We start from the raw sequence: 18,232 nt of genomic DNA on the forward strand, positions 1-18,232 counted from the left end.
CAACAAAAACAAAAAACGAAACATGTACAGTAGGTATTAGGTACGGGGTCACATCCCTCTAGCCTAGTGCAGCATTCCCTCCATCTCCTATCAACTAATACAGGAGGTTGAGTAGCTCTAGCAGGCCCCCATGAGGACCAGCATGGCGGTAGCTACAGAGACAATCCTCACAGACTCGACTCCAGATCAGTTTACTACTTCTCCTCTTAGGCCTTTTGTGTACATTGAGAAAGGTCTTTGATTTCAACTTATGAAAAATTGGAGCAAAAACAAAAGTGTTGCGTTTATATTTTTATTCAGTGTAAATAAAAACTGACTCCAGGTCTACAGCAATGTGTTTTTAGGCACTTCTTTATATCAAGGATACAGTTTCCACTATTGCACTACTGAACTGTAAATGTCACATAAAAGATCGAAGAAGAAAGAAAGTGGAGGACATTGAAGCCTCATTTGGAGACAGTAAAACTGGGTATCCATATCGAACTTCCTCACTGATCAATGCAGCACATCTGAGAGAGAAACATCCAATATCTCTTCTCTATCAGAGAATCCTCACAGACTCTACTCCAGATCGGTTTACTACTTCTCCTCCTCCTCCTCCTCCTCCTCCCCCGACCCTGCTCTGACCGCGGTGTTCAGGGAATCCTGCGCTTCCTGAGAGTTAAGGCATTGACTTCTCACTTCTCTCCCTCGAATCGTTTTTCTCTCTCTTGTTGATGGACCCAGAAGGCAGCAGGCAGCAGAGGGGGGCTCTGATATCCGATCCTGCTTTTAGGGCCGGGTGGGGACCGTGGACCCTGGGCTAATGAATTCTCAGATCGATGCGGAGGAATGCCAACAGATATTGGATGTTTCTCTCTCAGATGTGCTGCATTGATCAGTGAGGAAGTTCGATATTTATTCCCAGTTTTACCGTCTCCAAATGAGGCATCAATGTCAAGCACTTTTTGTCTTTGATCTTTTTGTGACATTTACAGTTCAGTAGGGCAATAGTGGAAATAGTATCCTTGATAAAAAGTGCCTCAAAACACATTGCTGTAGGCCTGTAGTCAGTTTTTATTTACACTGAACAAAAATATAAATGCAACACTTTTGTTTTTGATCCAATTTTTCACAAGTTGAAATCAAAGACCTAAGACTTTTTCTATGAGGCCTATTTCTCTCAAATTGTGTTCTCAAATTTGTTTAAATCTGTGTTAGTGAGCACTTCTTCTTTGCCGAGATAATCCATCCAATCCTGACAGGTGTGGCATATCCAGATGCCGATTAGACAGGATGATTATTGCACAGATAAAATGTGCAGTTTTATCACACAGCACAATGCCACAGATGTCGCATTGTGTTGCATCGATGTATGAAATGTGCCATACGTCTGAAAGTTTGATTTGAAGTCTCAATGTGCATTTATTTCTTGTTTGGCTTGTTGTCATTATCCAGCGAGGGCACTTTGTACTGTCATGAGTATTTGAACTCATCTCTTGTCTAGGGACCTTGGTGTTCTTCCATAAATAGGCTACACCACGCACACACTGATGCCTCGCTGTGATGGGGATGGAAGTAGACTTTTCTTTTTTCTTTTTTATAAACTGTTCGTTATGAACAATGAGAGTCATGCTGAATCGTGATTGGTTCATAATTGTTGGTTGATGAGGCCCAGTAATTAGCGTGATTACCATAATCACACCGCTGCAGAGCTGTCCTCACGTCTGTGTTTCTCACATTGGAATTCTTAATATTCACACGTAATAAACTTTAAAACAAAGTATTTGTGGGGGGAATCAGGAGATAGTAAAGTAAAATTATAAGTGTATCCATAAAATAATTGGTCAGCCAAGCTCATTGACATTTTACAGGAAATGGCCGATATATCATTGGCTGAATCAATAGAGGATGTGTGAGGATCACAATGATGCTTGGCCCCTCTCTCCTCTTCCATAAAATGTCAATGGCTCAGAAGTGAATGTAAATTAAATCCGAAATGGACATTTGACAAGTGTATAATTGTGTAAAATAGATGTCTGTAATTGTGTACAATACATGTGTGTAGTTGTGTACAAAAGTAATCTGGTTGGAACCCAGAATTCCATCTGTGATTCAGTGAGGCTATGAGCAATGTCTATTACAGCAAATCAGTGATTCACTCATAGTAGTCTTTTTCATCTGCCTGTTCAGGTCTCAGTGGTCCATTACAGCCCATAAGGCAGCTGTCCAAGTTGCGCTGTCACACATATATCTAATCATAATCTCTCTCTCTATATATATATATATATATAATATGTTTGATACTGTCACATATGTTTGATATACTGTCACATATGTTTGATGCTCCGCGATGCAAGTGGGCCAATTAAGGCCGTCCTATGGGAACACTTGGCACTCTCACCGCTTTCTCACACATCTTTATTTTGATACCGTCCCTGAAGTGTTTCAGACAGTCTGTGCGACAGATTGAGAATATACAGGGCAAGCAAACACGGGGGGGGGGGGGGGGGGGGGGGGGTGGGGGTTGGGGGAGTTTTTTTTATTTTTATAAATAAATGTCGGTCACAAGAACTATGCTATAGGGAGGGACAGTCCACGCCTACATCAAAGGTTATCAGATATTCGCAGACCTCAACGTGAGTCTAATGTCCAGATGAGTCAGTGTAGCCTTCCACGTCATTGGTTGTGCAGATGTATGTCCGAATAAAAAAGATTATGCATCAAATAACACTGGGAAAGGAATGTAGCCAGAAGTGTAGGTGTATAGTGTAGTAGGCCTATAGATCTTTACAACCGTCTCGTGCATGTGGATTCATCTCCACTTCCTTAAACCACCTCTGAGGTCTGATTTTGGAGTGCTCTAACCCAAGTAAAATCCAAGTTTCTATGAACAGTCTACAACAAAATTAAGATATACATAAGCTTACATAATAGCTACACCTACAGTGGTCAGTCAGTGTGACAATCACAGATGTGACAGCCCGTGCAGCGCGCGACCCACACGGAACACCGGTTGCCGTTGTTGCGTGGATGTTCAATTCTTGTGGGTCTTATTAACCCGTGATAATTAGCATTCATCTGGGACCGAGACGAGAGATGTGTTTTCAGTGGTTCTCGACAATGAGTCACCAATTAAATGCGCACTGCCTACTGAATGAATGATATTTTGGGGGTTATTTAGAATGCCTGAAGTTATTCAAATACAGGTTATCATCATATTAATTAAAAAAAAAAGTATTTCCCTTAGCCTATGGAACATATTTATTGGTGTATTATAGCCGCAGGAACGGTTTGTAAAGGTGTACATTCAGAACCGTCGCATACAGTTATGAAAGAGGTGTGCCATAAAATCATAAATCGACTCTGTAGCTCGTGCCTCATTCCTCTGCTTGCATGGGGAGACCGCGGAGCCCCCCACCCACACCAGCGGAGGATCTGTGTGATGGTACGCATGCGTTCCCAGACCCCCGGAGCCTGCAGGATGCAGCGCTTCGCAGGCGCGCTCTTGTGCCACAGTGCGCTCGGAGCGACCAAAGCGCAGTGTTACCATGAGCTTCTCCATCCCCACGGCTGATACCCACCCACACTACCGGGCTGACACCCACCCACACTACCGGGCTGACACCCACCCACACTACCGTCTTCTGACAGCCGTCACAGTCGTCCACGACCCCGACCACCACCGCCCGTCCGCAGGATGCCCGGGGGAAAGAGAGGGCTTGTGGCACCGCAGAACACTTTTTTGGAAAACATTGTCAGACGCTCGAGTGGTATGTACCTACCTACCTACCTGTCCGCGAGGATGCTGCGTTATGCTCATAGAAAGCTATAGATTGTTTGGATGATTTATTTCCCTTTATTTATTATTTCTATAATATGTTATTTTGTTAAAGCACTTTGAGCTGCAACGTTTGCAGGAAAAGTGCTATACAAATAAAGGTTATTATTATTGTTATTGTTATTGTTGTTGTTGTTGTTATTATTATTATTATTATTATTATTATTATTATTATTATTATATAGGCCTACATTTCTACTCATTTGCTTTGATATACGGTTTTACGGTCTTTATACGACTTAGCTTCGGTTTGTTGTGCACCTACAGATCTGTTTGTTTACAAAGTTTATGTCGTGATCTTGCAAGACAGATTATTGCGGTACTTTTCATTTGACTAGTTGTGATTATATCAAAAGGCATAAATATGAAACATCGATATTAAACTATACTTTTCTTTATCACATCGTTTTTAAGCGACCAGACTTCATAAGCAGCGTGACTATGTTGTATTGCAGCATGAAGTGGTTGCTTCACACTTCACAAGCAAATTGACCATCAGTTGTTTAATATATCTGCGTTAGAAGTACTCAGGCTGGTTTATTTTGTTTGTTTATCATTAAAGATTAAAATAATCGAAATTATTATCATTGTATTCATCTTTGCCCAAAGGTTTGGATGATCTGAATTCTGAATGCTATCAACAATGGCAGAGTTTTTTCCTTTATCAGGGCTCTGTAAAACACTGTGTAATGGAATGCCTCCTGCAGAGACTGGCATGGTCTTGGGAGTAGAGTTAATTAATAATCGCTATAAATGGCCTCTCTTAAGCTTGAATCACGATTTTTGCTGCTGTTGTGCTGTTGTCCTCTCTGACCTGTCCTCTCTGTCCCCTCTGTCCCCTCTGACCTGTCCTCTCTGTCCCCTCTGACCTGTCCTCTCTGACCTGTCCTTTCTGTCCTGTCCTCTCTGTCCTCTCTGACCTGTCCTCTCTGTCCTCTCTGTCCTCTCTGACCTGTCCTCTCCGACCTGTCCTCTCTGTCCTCTCTGTCCTGTCCTTTCTGTCCTGTCCTCTCTGTCCTCTCTGACCTGTCCTCTCTGTCCTCTCTGTCCTCTCTGACCTGTCCTCTCCGACCTGTCCTCTCTGTCCTCTCTGTCCTGTCCTTTCTGTCCTGTCCTCTCTGTCCTCTCTGACCTGTCCTCTCTGCCCTGTCCTTTCTGTCCTGTCCTCTCTGTCCTCTCTGACCTGTCCTCTCTGTCCTTTCTGTCCTGTCCTCTCTGTCCTCTCTGACCTGTCCTCTCTGTCCTCTCTGTCCCCTCTGACCTGTCCTCTCTGACCTGTCCCCTCTGTCCTGTCCTCTCTGTCCTCTCTGACCTGTCCTCTCTGTCCTCTCTGACCTGTCCTCTCTGTCCTGTCCTCTCTGACCTGTCCTCTCTGACCTGTCCTCTCTGTCCCCTCTGACCTGTCCTCTCTGACCTGTCCTCTCTGACCTGTCCTCTCTGTCCTCTCTGACCTGTCCTCTCTGACCTGTCCTCTCTGACCTGTCCTTTCTGTCCTGTCCTCTCTGTCCTCTCTGACCTGTCCTCTCTGACCTGTCCTTTCTGTCCTGTCCTCTCTGTCCTCTCTGACCTGTCCTCTCTGTCCTCTCTGACCTGTCCTCTCTGTCCTCTCTGTCCTCTCTGACCTGTCCTTTCTGTCCTGTCCTCTCTGACCTGTCCTCTCTGTCCTCTCTGACCTGTCCTCTCTGTCCTCTCTGACCTGTCCTCTCTGACCTGTCCCCTCTGACCTGTCCTCTCTGTCCTCTCTGACCTGTCCTCTCTGACCTGTCCTCTCTGTCCTCTCTGACCTGTCCCCTCTGACCTGTCCTCTCTGTCCCCTCTGACCTGTCCTCTCTGTCCTCTCTGACCTGTCCTCTCTGTCCTCTCTGACCTGTCCTCTCTGTCCTCTCTGACCTGTCCTCTCTGACCTGTCCTCTCTGTCCTCTCTGACCTGTCCTCTCTGTCCCCTCTGACCTGTCCTCTCTGACCTGTCCTCTCTGTCCCCTCTGACCTGTCCTCTCTGACCTGTCCTCTCTGACCTGTCCTCTCTGTCCTCTCTGACCTGTCCTCTCTGTCCTCTCTGACCTGTCCTCTCTGTCCTCTCTGTCCTGTCCTCTCTGTCCTGTCCTGTCCTCTCTGTCCCCTCTGACCTGTCCTCTCTGACCTGTCCCCTCTGTCCTGTCCTCTCTGTCCCCTCTGACCTGTCCTCTCTGACCTGTCCCCTCTGACCTGTCCTCTCTGTCCTGTCCTGTCCTCTCTGACCTGTCCTCTCTGACCTGTCCTCTCTGTCCTCTCTGTCCTGTCCTCTCTGTCCTCTCTGACCTGTCCTCTCTGTCCTGTCCCCTCTGTCCTGTCCTCTCTGACCTGTCCTCTCTGACCTGTCCTCTCTGTCCTCTCTGTCCTGTCCTCTCTGTCCTCTCTGACCTGTCCTCTCTGTCCCCTCTGACCTGTCCTGTCCTCTCTGTCCTGTCCTCTCTGTCCTCTCTGACCTGTCCTCTCTGTCCCCTCTGACCTGTCCTGTCCTCTCTGACCTGTCCTCTCTGTCCTCTCTGACCTGTCCTCTCTGACCTGTCCTTTCTGTCCTGTCCTCTCTGTCCTCTCTGACCTGTCCTCTCTGTCCCCTCTGACCTGTCCTCTCTGACCTGTCCTTTCTGTCCTGTCCTCTCTGTCCTCTCTGACCTGTCCTCTCTGTCCTCTCTGTCCCCTCTGACCTGTCCTCTCTGACCTGTCCTCTCTGTCCTCTCTGACCTGTCCTCTCTGTCCTCTCTGACCTGTCCTCTCTGTCCTCTCCTCTTTGTCCTCTCTGACCTTTGACCTGTCCTATCTGACCTGTCCCTGATACCTCAGAGACCAGCTTCCTCCTGGGAAACGCCCAGATTGTGGAGTGGCCCGTAGTCTACAGTAATGACGGATTCTGCAAGTTGTCTGGTTTCCACAGAGCCGAGGTGATGCAGAAAAGCAGCACTTGCAGGTAAAAAAAAGCTGGTTCTCTGTTTTTCCTTTGTTGGATGATTTTTTATTTTTACTGGCACAATCTTGAAAGTGGTTCCATGAGTCAGTGTTTTTTTTTCGCACGGGCCACTTAACATATTATAGAAGTAGGGAGCTGCAAAGTCACGCCGAAAAAATCCTCAGCATCTGGCGTCTCTCTCGTGCTCGACGAGTCCCTCGCCTGCTGCCTGCTCAGAAAGACTTTCAAATGGATCCAATTACTGTTGCCAAGGGGAACCAACCAGTCTGCCCTGGTGCGGTGCCGTCTGGGGTGTCTGTCAGTCAGTCAAATGTTTAAAATATGACTCTAAGGGCCTTTTTAACTGCAGGTTTCCTTGGGCTAAGCCCAGGGCAAAGGGCTCGCTAAGCCCAGGGCAGAGGGCCTGCTGAGCCGAAGCCTAAAGGCCTCCGTTTCCTCCTCCTGCTATGAGCCAGTAGCGGCCTTGACCTTAACCTGAGACCATATCTGCCCTGCTCAGGGTTGGACTGTGTGCTGAGCCCAGGAATCACTGGAGCGGGTGTACCACAGCAGGCATGCTCTGGTTGGTCGGGCACTATATATATGTGACACGTGCTAATACTGTGGTCCTCATGTCGGGATCCGATGTAATGATCAGACTTTTCTTTCGAAAAATATGAATACATTTCCGCATTGTTGAAAATCAACGACACGTCGCTAGTCAGCTAACACAGCTTGTTCTGTGAGCCTTCTAACAATGTAAAGTAGTGTTATAGTTAGCAATAGTAGTATAGGTAGCAGTGGGGATTACTCACCCAATCCATTGCGTTGTTGCAGTATTTTGGCTCTACTAGCGAGTTGGTGTTGTGATTCTCAACAACGTTGAAACGTAGTTCTGTGTTTCAAAAGAAAAGTCTGAACATTTTGATTGGTTGCCGACATGCAGAGCAAATGATCAGACTGTGTCACATATATATGTGGTCCTCTGTGGCTCAGTTGGTAGAGCATGGGGCTAACAACGTTTAGGTTGTGGGTTCGATTCCCGCTGGCACCTCTTATATACTGAAATGCATTTTGTACTCATTGCAATGTAAATCGCTTTGGATAAAAGCGTCAGCTAAATGGCGTATATAGATTCTGTTTGAGGTACTGACCAAGGTCTGTGAAGAGTCGTGCAGACTTTGAGCTTGATCGTTTATTTATAAAGCTGTCATAAACATTTGTAATGTCTCATGTCATGAGCTGTTTTTTTAAAATATGTTTTTAGGGCATTTCTGTTTTCAGGGCATTTTGTTTTCTCTATATTGACAGAGACAGTAGAGATTAACAGGAAGGATGGGTGAGAGAGAGAGGAAGATAGAGACAGTAGAGATTGACAGGAAGGATGGGTGAGAGAGAGAGGAGGATAGAGACAGTAGAGATTGACAGGAAGGATGGGTGAGAGAGAGAGGAGGATAGAGACAGTAGAGATTGACAGGAAGGATGGGTGAGAGAGAGAGGAGGATAGAGACAGTAGAGATTGACAGGAAGGATGGGTGAGAGAGAGGAGGATAGAGACAGTAGAGATTGACAGGAAGGATGGGTGAGAGAGAGAGGAGGATAGAGACAGTAGAGACTGACAGGAAGGATGGGTGAGAGAGAGGAGGATAGAGACAGTAGAGACTGACAGGAAGAATGGGTGAGAGAGAGAGAGAAGGGAAAGCAGGAATCGAACCAGGGACCTTGCGATTATGCGGTATGCACCTTAGTGTGCTACTACACCACTAAGTGCCCCCCCCCCCCCCACCATGTCATGAGCTTCTCCACAGGATAGGGATCAGATGAACAATCGCTTTGGGAAATGAATAAAAAAAATGTCTGTCTCTTTTCTTCCAGTTTTATGTACGGCGAGCTGACAGACAAGAAGACGATAGACAAAGTCAGACAGACCTTTGATAATTATGAGTCCAACTGCTTCGAGGTGCTCCTGTACAGGAAGAACAGTAAGTGCTCATAAATTGAACAAATTCTACCTCATGATCTTTTCATTGCCTCAAAATGTCACATTCTGACAGATGAATCTCTGTGGTTTTCCCCTTATTGTGAATCTTTATTGGACTTGACGGTTACAGAACTGTAATTATCATCTAGAACAGGGCTGGAAGGCTTCATGTTACCCGGGATGACATTGTGGAAAAATGAAAAACTGATGCAGAGCCCAAAGGACGAATGTCTGGCAGAAAAACATGTAATGTCAAAAAAAAAGAAAAAACACTGGCTGCTATCGTGAACATTGGTGGTAGTGGTGGTCTAGTGGATAGTGAGTTGTACTGGCGATCAGAAGGTTGTGAGTTCTAATCCTGCCTGAATCAACACCACCACCACCACTAGTGTGCCCTTGAGTAAGGCACTTTAGCCCTCAGTTACTCCAGGGGGGAATGTCCCTGTAATCTGTAATTGTAAATCGCTTTGGATTAAAATCGTCTGGCTAAAATGGCTAATTCTAAAATTCTACATTCAACTGAAACCCACGTTCATCCAATGATGAAGCCTATAGATAGATAGTTTACCTATAGATATTTACACATCTAATCTCCTTGATTGATATAAGAAACCAGAGGAATGGATGTCGATGCTCGATGTCGACTACAGGCATGCAGCCATGTGATATTCACTCTCCCCCCAAAAAACAAACGTGGTCTGTCTCGTCTGCAGGATCTCCAGTGTGGTTCTACATGCAGGTGGCTCCCATCAGGAACGAGAACGACAAGGTGGTGCTGTTCCTCTGCACCTTCAAGGACATCACCGTCTTCAAACAGCCCATCGAGGACGAATCCACCAAGGGTGAGGAACCTGAGGAGGGAGGGAGGGAGAGAGGGAGGGAGGGAGGACCCCCTTTGTGCTTCCCCCCCCCATGCAGATGTGCAGTTAACACTAGAACAGCCGTGGGTGGGGTCATTTGACCCTGTGAGTAAAAAGAATGTTATATCTTTGCACTCGATCAAATTTCAGGTCCCTCCTTTCATGACTTTTCCTAGATATGTGCGTTCTGCCACCCAGTATCCTTACATTTTCAAAACCACATCAGGATAAGCTAGTATAAAGCTATTTTGCAGTTTTTCTGTGTAGGAGGCAGGCTACCAAGACGGCGCCAACTAGTGGTCGTTGTGTGTAAATAGCAGCTTCCCATTATAAAGACTATAGTCATTTGTCCCCTGAGGCGGCTCTTATAGTAGGTAAAAAAAGGCACGGCTGTCCTAGTGTTAAACTGTGGACTGTTGGCTCGCTGTGAGGGGGTGGGGGGGGGTGTCTGAATGACTAGGAATGAAAAGGGTCTTGAGCGCTCGCCGTTGTCACGCTAGTGTGCGACATAGCGGTGGTGCGGTCAGCAGGGGGGTAAGTGGCTGTTGTCCTCTCCTCTCTCTGTGTCCCCCCCACCTCCCCCCCACCCTTCTCTGTCGTCCTCTCCTCTCTCTGTGTCCCCCCCCACCTCTCTCTGTGTCCCCCCACCTCTCTCTGTGTCCCCCCCCACCTCTCTCTGTCCCCCCCCACCTCTCTCTGTCCCCCCCACCTCTCTCTGTGTCCCCCCCACCTCTCTCTGTGTCCCCCCCCCTCTCTCTGTGTCCCCCCCCACCTCTCTCTGTGTCCTCCCCACCTCTCTCTGTCGTTCTCTCCTCTCTCTGTGTCCCCCCCCCACCTCTCTCTGTGTCCCCCCCCACCTCTCTCTGTGTCCCCCCCCACCTCTCTCTGTCTCTCCTCTCCTCTCCTGGTGACTGATGCACCCTGTCAGGTCTTTGCCCTCGGCGCCGTGCTTGCCAGCGCTAAGCGGGGGCGAGTTTGCCCTTTGACAAGGATCCTGTCGTCGTCGTCCCCCCCCCCCCCCCCACCACAGCCCCTCCCCCAGTACGTTTCAGAGATCCACTGGGAAGGCGAGGAGGGTCACGGGATTGAGATTTATTGACGCAGTGTTTTGGTTTTTTACATTTTCGACATGAGACCATTCCATGAGTGCTGATCAGATTTCCAGAGCGAATTTACGAACGCGGCCTCTGGCTCCCATCAGCTCTTGAGGCTTCGCGCTCCAGAGAGCAGCCAGATCAGCTGAGTGGCAGAGAGAGATACGCCACTTGGACTGAGCGTTTCTCCCCGCACGTGTCAGTCCATGAGAGCCTGCTCTGAGCTTCAGCCGTTTGTATTCAAACAGAATCCAAACAGAATGTATTATGGGAAAATTCTATTCACCTATTCACCATTGCATTCAACCTGTAGTAGCTGTTTCACACTTTCTTGTTTTGTGTGTTTGTCTCTCTGGCTCTGTTCTGTTTGTCCCATTCCCTTGTAAAGCGACCGTAGGTTTGTGAAAGGCGCTATATACATTTAAGTTATCATTATTATTATTATTATTATTATTATTATTATTAAAATCTTTCTTATAGGGGGTAAGGGTTCTAATCTGGGGAGTAGTGTATTTGTTTATTTTTAAATGAATGATATTCAGCCATTGATTCTTGAAGAATATAACTTAAACATTCTTCACAAGATTCGTTCAACTGCCATAACCTCCAGAATGTAAGATTGTTTTACTCCATTGTTTGTAATTGTAAACAGACGCTGTATCGCCTCCAAATGGTTCAAACTCTCATGTTTATCTCCTAGAGGCCGGGCCTTGCTTCAAATGCTCCGTCTGTGAATCTGAGAGTGTTTACATTTCTCCAGCCCCTCCCCAAGCTGTTTACCATTAACAAGTAGCAGGGTGAACACTTTGTTTTTGTTTCAATCCCAGATTGCTCCAATAGATCACTGACATTATATAACACGGTTAGTTCTGGTATTGTGTCTGTGTTATTCTCAGTGTTGCTCATATTTTACTGTCATTGTATTTTTCTGTCCTGGTCTCATTGTTTATGCATTGTTGTGTTCCTGAGGGCTGCCATCCCACAGTGGATAGTATGTTCATTAGTGTTGTAGCAAATATACCTAAATACTGTTGATTAATTAATGATTAATTTGGCTCCTGATGTTTCAAACGAATATTGTCATTACCTTGAGGCACCACTAGGAATTGTGTTTCTTTACAGAATAATTACATATTCAGTAAGTCTCCTATCAATAACCTGAAGCGTATCTTTCTGTCTATCAAATAAGTTGAACTTCAATTGTTTATATAGAGCCAGCATTTGTCAAAGCAAGAGAACACAACACTTCTTTATAAAGATGGAATTGTATTACGTACTGTACTACGCTAGTAAACACACAATGAAAAGGTTGTAGGAAGAAAATGGAGGAAGAAAGAGATTGTAGATGTCTCAAGTTATAAATGTCTGAAGTTATAGATGTCTCAAGTTGTAGATGTCTCAAGTTGTAGATGTTTTGGGTTATAGATGTCTCAAGTTGTAGATGTTTTGGGTTATAGATGTCTCAAGTTATACATGTCTCAAGTTATAGATGTCTCAAGTTATAGATGTCTCAAGTTATAGATGTCTCACGTTATAGATGTCTCAAGTTATAGATGTCTCAAGTTATAGATGTCTCAAGTTATAGATGTCTCAAGTTGTAGATGTTTTGGGTTATAGATGTCTCAAGTTATACATGTCTCAAGTTATAGATGTCTCAAGTTATACATGTCTCAAGTTATAGATGTCTGACGTTATAGATGTCTCAAGTTATAGATGTCTCAAGTTATAGATGTCTCAAGTTGTAAATGTCTCAAGTTTTAGATGTCTCAAGTTGTAGATGTCTTGGGTTATAGATGTCTCATACATGTCTCAAGTTATACATGTCTCAAGTTATAGATGTCTCAAGTTATAGATGTCTCACGTTATAGATGTCTCACGTTATAGATGTCTCACGTTATAGATGTCTCAAGTTATAGATGTCTCAAGTTATAGATGTCTCAAGTTGTAAATGTCTCAAGTTTTAGATGTCTCAGGTCGTAGAGCTTGTTGTGCTGACGGCCTATAGTCGCGTCTCTCCCGGGTAGAGAGCTGGGTAGAGAGAGATAGCATACAGTAGATGACTTTCTCTCACAATGACTCACGGATAGACGATTGACTCGCTTAGACAAATGTATTTTGTTGTAAGTCGCTGTGGATGAGGTCGTCTGCTAAATGGCAGATATGTTAATGTAATGTAAATGTAAATGAGAGCTGCGCTCGTCCTCAGCCGCCTCTCATCCTGGGGGGATCATCCCAGAACCCCCTTTGAGAGGCTGTTTCAAACAAAGTAACAGACAAAACCTCTTCAACAATGGCTCCTTCAGACTCCCATGCAATCAGGAGCCCAGACACAATCGTGATTGGGTGGGAGAGGAAATCTCACCTCCCCTAACCAACTGCTGTAACTCAGATTCAGATTCAGATTCGGATTTAATTGTCATTGGCAGAGAGTACAAAGTAGAAAGACTTGAGAAAGAAATGCATGCGGCAAATGCTAGTTAGTCTAGGAATAAATATATAATTCCCTAAAAATGTTCTCATGGGCATAATTGCTTGTGTGTAATTACTGCCAAAGTCTTTGTTTGCATATTTTAGGAAGTGATTACAGTCTAAAACATTGTGGATAAAGATACGTCAGTTGCAACAAGCACTATTTTAAATATACTGCTGGCCGTTTAGTACTGCCTGATGCAAAGCCAGTAGTCCATTGTTTAAGTCCTGTTGAGGGGTTTGTTGACTGCATCTGGTGATGATCAAACCAGATAAGATCGAGTCAAGGGGGCGGCTGTGGCTCAGGAGGTAGAGGCCGTGTCTCAGGAGGTAGAGGCTGGGGGAGGTAGAGGCTGGTGGAGGTGAAGGCTGGTGGAGGTAGAGGCTGTGGCTCAGGAGGTAGAGGCTGGTGGAGGTAGAGGCTGTGGCTCAGGAGGTAGAGGCTGTGTCTCAGGAGGTAGAGGCTGGTGGAGGTAGAGGCTGGTGGAGGTGAAGGCTGGTGGAGGTAGAGGCTGTGGCTCAGGAGGTAGAGGCTGGTGGAGGTAGAGGCTGTGGCTCAGGAGGTAGAGGCTGTGGCTCAGTAGGTAGAGGATGTGGCTCAGGAGGTAGAGGCTGGTGGAGGTAGAGGCTGTGGCACAGGAGGTAGAGGCTGGTGGAGGTAGAGGCTGTGGCTCAGGAGGTAGAGGCTGTGGCTCAGGAGGTGGAGGCTGTGGCTCAGTAGGTAGAGGCTGTGGCTCAGGAGGTAGAGCCGGCGTCTAATGATCGCAAGGTTGGCAGTTCAGTGGTTCGATCCCTGGCTGGCCACATGTTGAGGTGTCCTTGGGTAAGACACTGAACCCCAGATTGCTCCCAATGAGCTGGCCGGCGCCTTGCATGGTAGCTTGCCGCCATTGGTGTGTGAATGTGTGTGTGAACAGGTGAATGAGAGGCCGTTGTAATGTGCTTTGGAATAAGGCACTATATAACTCAGTCCATTTACCATTGGTGATGATCAAACCAGGACCTCAGATACATCTTCATCTGGTGGTTGTGTGGCAGCAGGGTTTATGAAGGTGTAAAGTGGGAAGATGTGACCGCTCCCCATGTCCTTACAGCCTGCTTTCTACCTGCTTTCTATCTGCTTTCTGCCTGCTTTCTGCCTGCTTTCTAAGTCTGTTGTTTTGGCCGTTACAGTAGAGACTGTAGTCAGTGTAGTCACTCTAAACCCTGCTACTAAATCCTGGGGAAATCTAACCACGGGGACACACAACCTGTCACACAGCTGGTAACACAACCAGTCACACAGCTGGTAACACACATCCCTGTAAGGGGAAGGTCGACTGGAGCATCAGTGTAAAAGCATACAGTGCCCGCCTGTGTGTGTGTGTGTGTGTTTGTGTGTGTGTGTAGCCACTAACCAGCCTGTGTGTGTGTGTGTGTGTGTGTGTGTGTGTGTAGCCAGCCTGTGTGTCCGTGTGTGTGTGTGTGTGTAGCCAGCCAGTCAGTCTGTGTGTGTGTGTGTGTGTGTGTGTGTGTGTGTGTGTGTGTGTGTGGAGCCTTCCGTACAGTACCAGCCTGTGTGTGTATAGCCTGCCTGTGTGTGTGTAGCCTGCTGTTGTGTGTGTAACCAGCCTGTTTATGTCAATGACATGGCTTCTAAAAAGTTTTTTTTTTAAACTTTGTTCAAAATACATACAATTTATATTTTTGAGTACCGGTATGTGACAATGTGCTTAAACATGCCGCATTTGTTAATTAGTTTAAATATATATTTTTACTGTATATCTAACTTAATTGCTCAAAAACTGTCAGGTGGCGCAACCAATTATTTGTAAAAGTATTTATATTTTCCTATTATTTATTTATTAAGTGAAATCTTTGTCATGTATCTATTATCTATATCTATCTATATCTATTAGGGGCTGCTTTTTCCTTCACTGTCAGTGGCATCTAAAATGATTAAAATTAAAGACATTATAATCGTGAAATGTTTAAAAGTGTTAATATATATTTAAGTAGACACAAATACACATTTTAGAGCATCTTGGAGCTTTAAATAACATTATTTATTCCATATAGTGGCATTAATTGTGGTTGCGCCAACTGACATACCGGTTGCACCACCTGTCTTTTGCCACTGATTTCAAATTAAACAGGCTTCTACTTGGACACCTGCATTAGCTTTGACCTATGCTAGCAATATCATACAAGTCATTTTAAAACAGAATAGTAGTTTTATGATAAAATAACATTTTCCTAGTTTTACATTGGTTGTACCACCTGACATGGAAAATATACCCTTCTACCTCTGAGGTGAAACTATCTATTTTTATCAATATTTTAGAGCACTCTACAAATCTTTTCAGTCAGCCACAGATGTCAGACAGGGTCCTCTGGATGATGAAACATTTGGCTGATGCAATAGTCTCTTGATTTCAAAATAAAAGTCCCATGTTTACGGTTGTGCCACCCTGACATTAGGGGAAAAAATGACGGGACAAAAGTTCCTCAATTATCTCAATAGCTTTAAAACTATTGTTATTTGTAAATGTGTGTTTATTTGAAAGGTTTCAAACATAAAATCATGCCACAGTATTTTATATTGAATATATTATTATTAAAATACCACTTTTAACAGTGTTCTTAATCTGTTCCTTTGTTGGGACGGTTGTGTCACCTGACATTTTGGGGGTTTGAGATGCTAAAACACAAAGTAATCAATATTATTAGAATGTACTGACATTCAAACTAACCATGTTGTATAGAATACAATCATAATCTATACTTGAATTGATGAATCTAAATTATTATTATTATTTTTATTTTTTTGATTTTATCCCTTTTTCACCCAATTTGGTATCCAATTGAACCCAACCTAGCATCCAATTATCCCCTGCCTATTGCGTAGGATCCGCCGCACGACCCCGCAGCCCCAGAGGAGATCGCCAGGCAGACTAGCTGACTGGCTCCTCGAGCCCAGCACCGTTATTCCGGCACCCCGGGGGCACTGTTGCGCGACGGATCCTTGTCCGGAAATTGTCCTATACCGCCCTCGGGAGCGGCCGCTCAATATGCCGCTCCCTGTGTGCCTCGGCCATATCCGGGTCTGGCGAGACCGGGATTCGATCCCAGTCCCCGGTGGGCAGCTTGCACTAGTGGCTAGTGCTTAGACCGCTACGCCACCGCGGGGCTTGATTAATCTATTTTTAAATGGAAATAATATACATGACACAAAAATATGCACGTCACGTCATTGACCCGTTAGCCAGCCATACAGTACCAGCCTATGTGTGTGTGTGTGTGTGTGTAGCCTGCCTGTGTGTGTGTGTGTGTGTGTGTGTAGCCAGCCTGTGCGTGTGTGTAGCCAGCCTGTCTGTGTGTGTGTGTGTGTGTGTAGCCAGCCTGTGTGTGTGTGTGTGTGTGTGTAACCAGCCTGTGTGTGTGTGTGTGTGTAACCAGCCTGTGTGTGTGTTTGTGTGTGTGTGTGTGTGTAGCCTGCCTGTGTGTGTGTGTGTGTGTAGCCTGCCTGTGTGTGTGTGTGTGTGTGTGTGTGTGTGTGTGTGTCTAACCAGCCTGTGTGTGTGTGTGTAGCCTGCCTGCCTGTGTGTGTGTGTGTGTGTGTGTGTGGCCTCCCGTTGTGAGCCTGCTGCGGCCAGGCGCTGGGCTCCTTTCACCCTGCTGCACTTTGTGACAAATCGTTGAATCGCCTCCATTTGAAGAGGGCTTGAAAGTGGGTCTGAGGTTAGAGACCCTTCGGCTAACGGCTATTTTAGAGCCCACTTTTTTGTTGTCGCGGGGTAATGGCACACAAAAGGGTTTGGTCGATCATGACTGCGGTCATGACTGTGTCCTTTTACTACACTTTTACCCTCGGGCGGTTCTTATTCTTCGTGCACGGTATAGTACTTAAGTCATGCCGCTATTATCTTATTTGCGGAGTGGAGGAGAGAGAGAGCAGGAGAGAGAGAAGGAGAGAGAGAAGGAGAGAGAGAAGGAGAGAGAAGGAGAGAGCAGGAGAGCAGGACAACGTGGGGTCCATGTTGACGCCCCTGGGTCTCACTGGCGAACAGCGATGTGAGAGATGTGATCTGTCTATATCTGTTTCACAACAGACTCTGACCCTGTGGACCTGGGAGTTATTGTGCAAACACGCATTATCCTTCTGGACCTTGTGAGAACAAGCTTTTACTTATGGACAACTAGTTGTTACCTATGGACAACTAGCTTTTACCTATGGACAACTAGCTGTTATCTATGGACAACTAGCTGTTAACTATGGACAACTAGCTTTGACCTATGGACAACTAGCTGTTATCTATGGACAACTAGCTGTTAACTATGGACAACTAGCTGTTACCTATGGACAACTAGCTTGTACCTATGGATCTGGGGCATATCTATTTCACAACAAGCTTTTTTTACCTTTCAAATGATGCTCAGATGAAGTGATTTTTAAATCACTAAACCTTTGCGATTTCCCCAATTTGTTGACGCCCTGTCAGCAAATTTCAGGGTCAAGCTTTTTAAACACGTCCCTGTCTCTCCTGTGTTAAACATGTCCCTGTCTCTCCTGTCCCTCCTGTCTCCTGTCTCTCCTGTCTCTCCTGTCTCCTGTCTCTCCTGTCTCTCCTGAGGTAAACATGTCCCTCCTGTCTCTCCTGTCTCTCCTGAGGTAAACATGTCCCTGTCTCTCCTGAGGTAAACATGTCCCTCCTGTCTCTCCTGTCTCTCCTGAGGTAAACATGTCCCTGTCTCTCCTGTCCCTCCTGTGTTAAACATGTCCCTGTCTCTCCTGTCCCTCCTGTCTCCTGTCTCTCCTGAGGTAAACATGTCCCTGTCTCTCCTGTCCCTCCTGTCTCCTGTCTCTCCTGTCTCTCCTGTGGTAAACATGTCCCTGTCTCTCCTGAGGTAAACATGTCCCTGTCTCTCCTGTCTCTCCTGAGGTAAACATGTCCCTGTCTCTCCTGTCTCTCCTGAGGTAAACATGTCCCTCCTGTCTCTCCTGTCTCTCCTGAGGTAAACATGTCCCTGTCTCTCCTGTCTCTCCTGAGGTAAACATGTCCCTGTCTCTCCTGTCTCTGCTGTCTCTCCTGAGGTAAACAT

The 18,232-nt window shown here is 45.8% G+C and overlaps 1 protein-coding gene across 1 annotated transcript in view; it reads left to right on the top strand.

The window, feature by feature from the left end:
• Nucleotides 1-3,679: 3,679 nt before the first annotated feature.
• kcnh5b (potassium voltage-gated channel, subfamily H (eag-related), member 5b) overlaps nt 3,680-18,232 on the top strand; it is a gene marked incomplete at both ends in the record, with an annotated part of 66,915 nt that continues 52,362 nt past the window's right edge. Inside the window, 4 exons of the mRNA XM_080522398.1 lie at nt 3,680-3,752; nt 6,644-6,767; nt 8,622-8,728; nt 9,441-9,569. Coding sequence (XP_080378524.1) covers nt 3,680-3,752; nt 6,644-6,767; nt 8,622-8,728; nt 9,441-9,569 — 433 coding nt within the window. The remainder of the gene's footprint in view (nt 3,753-6,643; nt 6,768-8,621; nt 8,729-9,440; nt 9,570-18,232) is intronic.

The sequence above is a fragment of the Nansenia antarctica genome, assembly GCF_963989245.1.
Source record: "Nansenia antarctica genome assembly, chromosome: 1".
NCBI lineage: Eukaryota > Metazoa > Chordata > Actinopteri > Argentiniformes > Microstomatidae > Nansenia > Nansenia antarctica.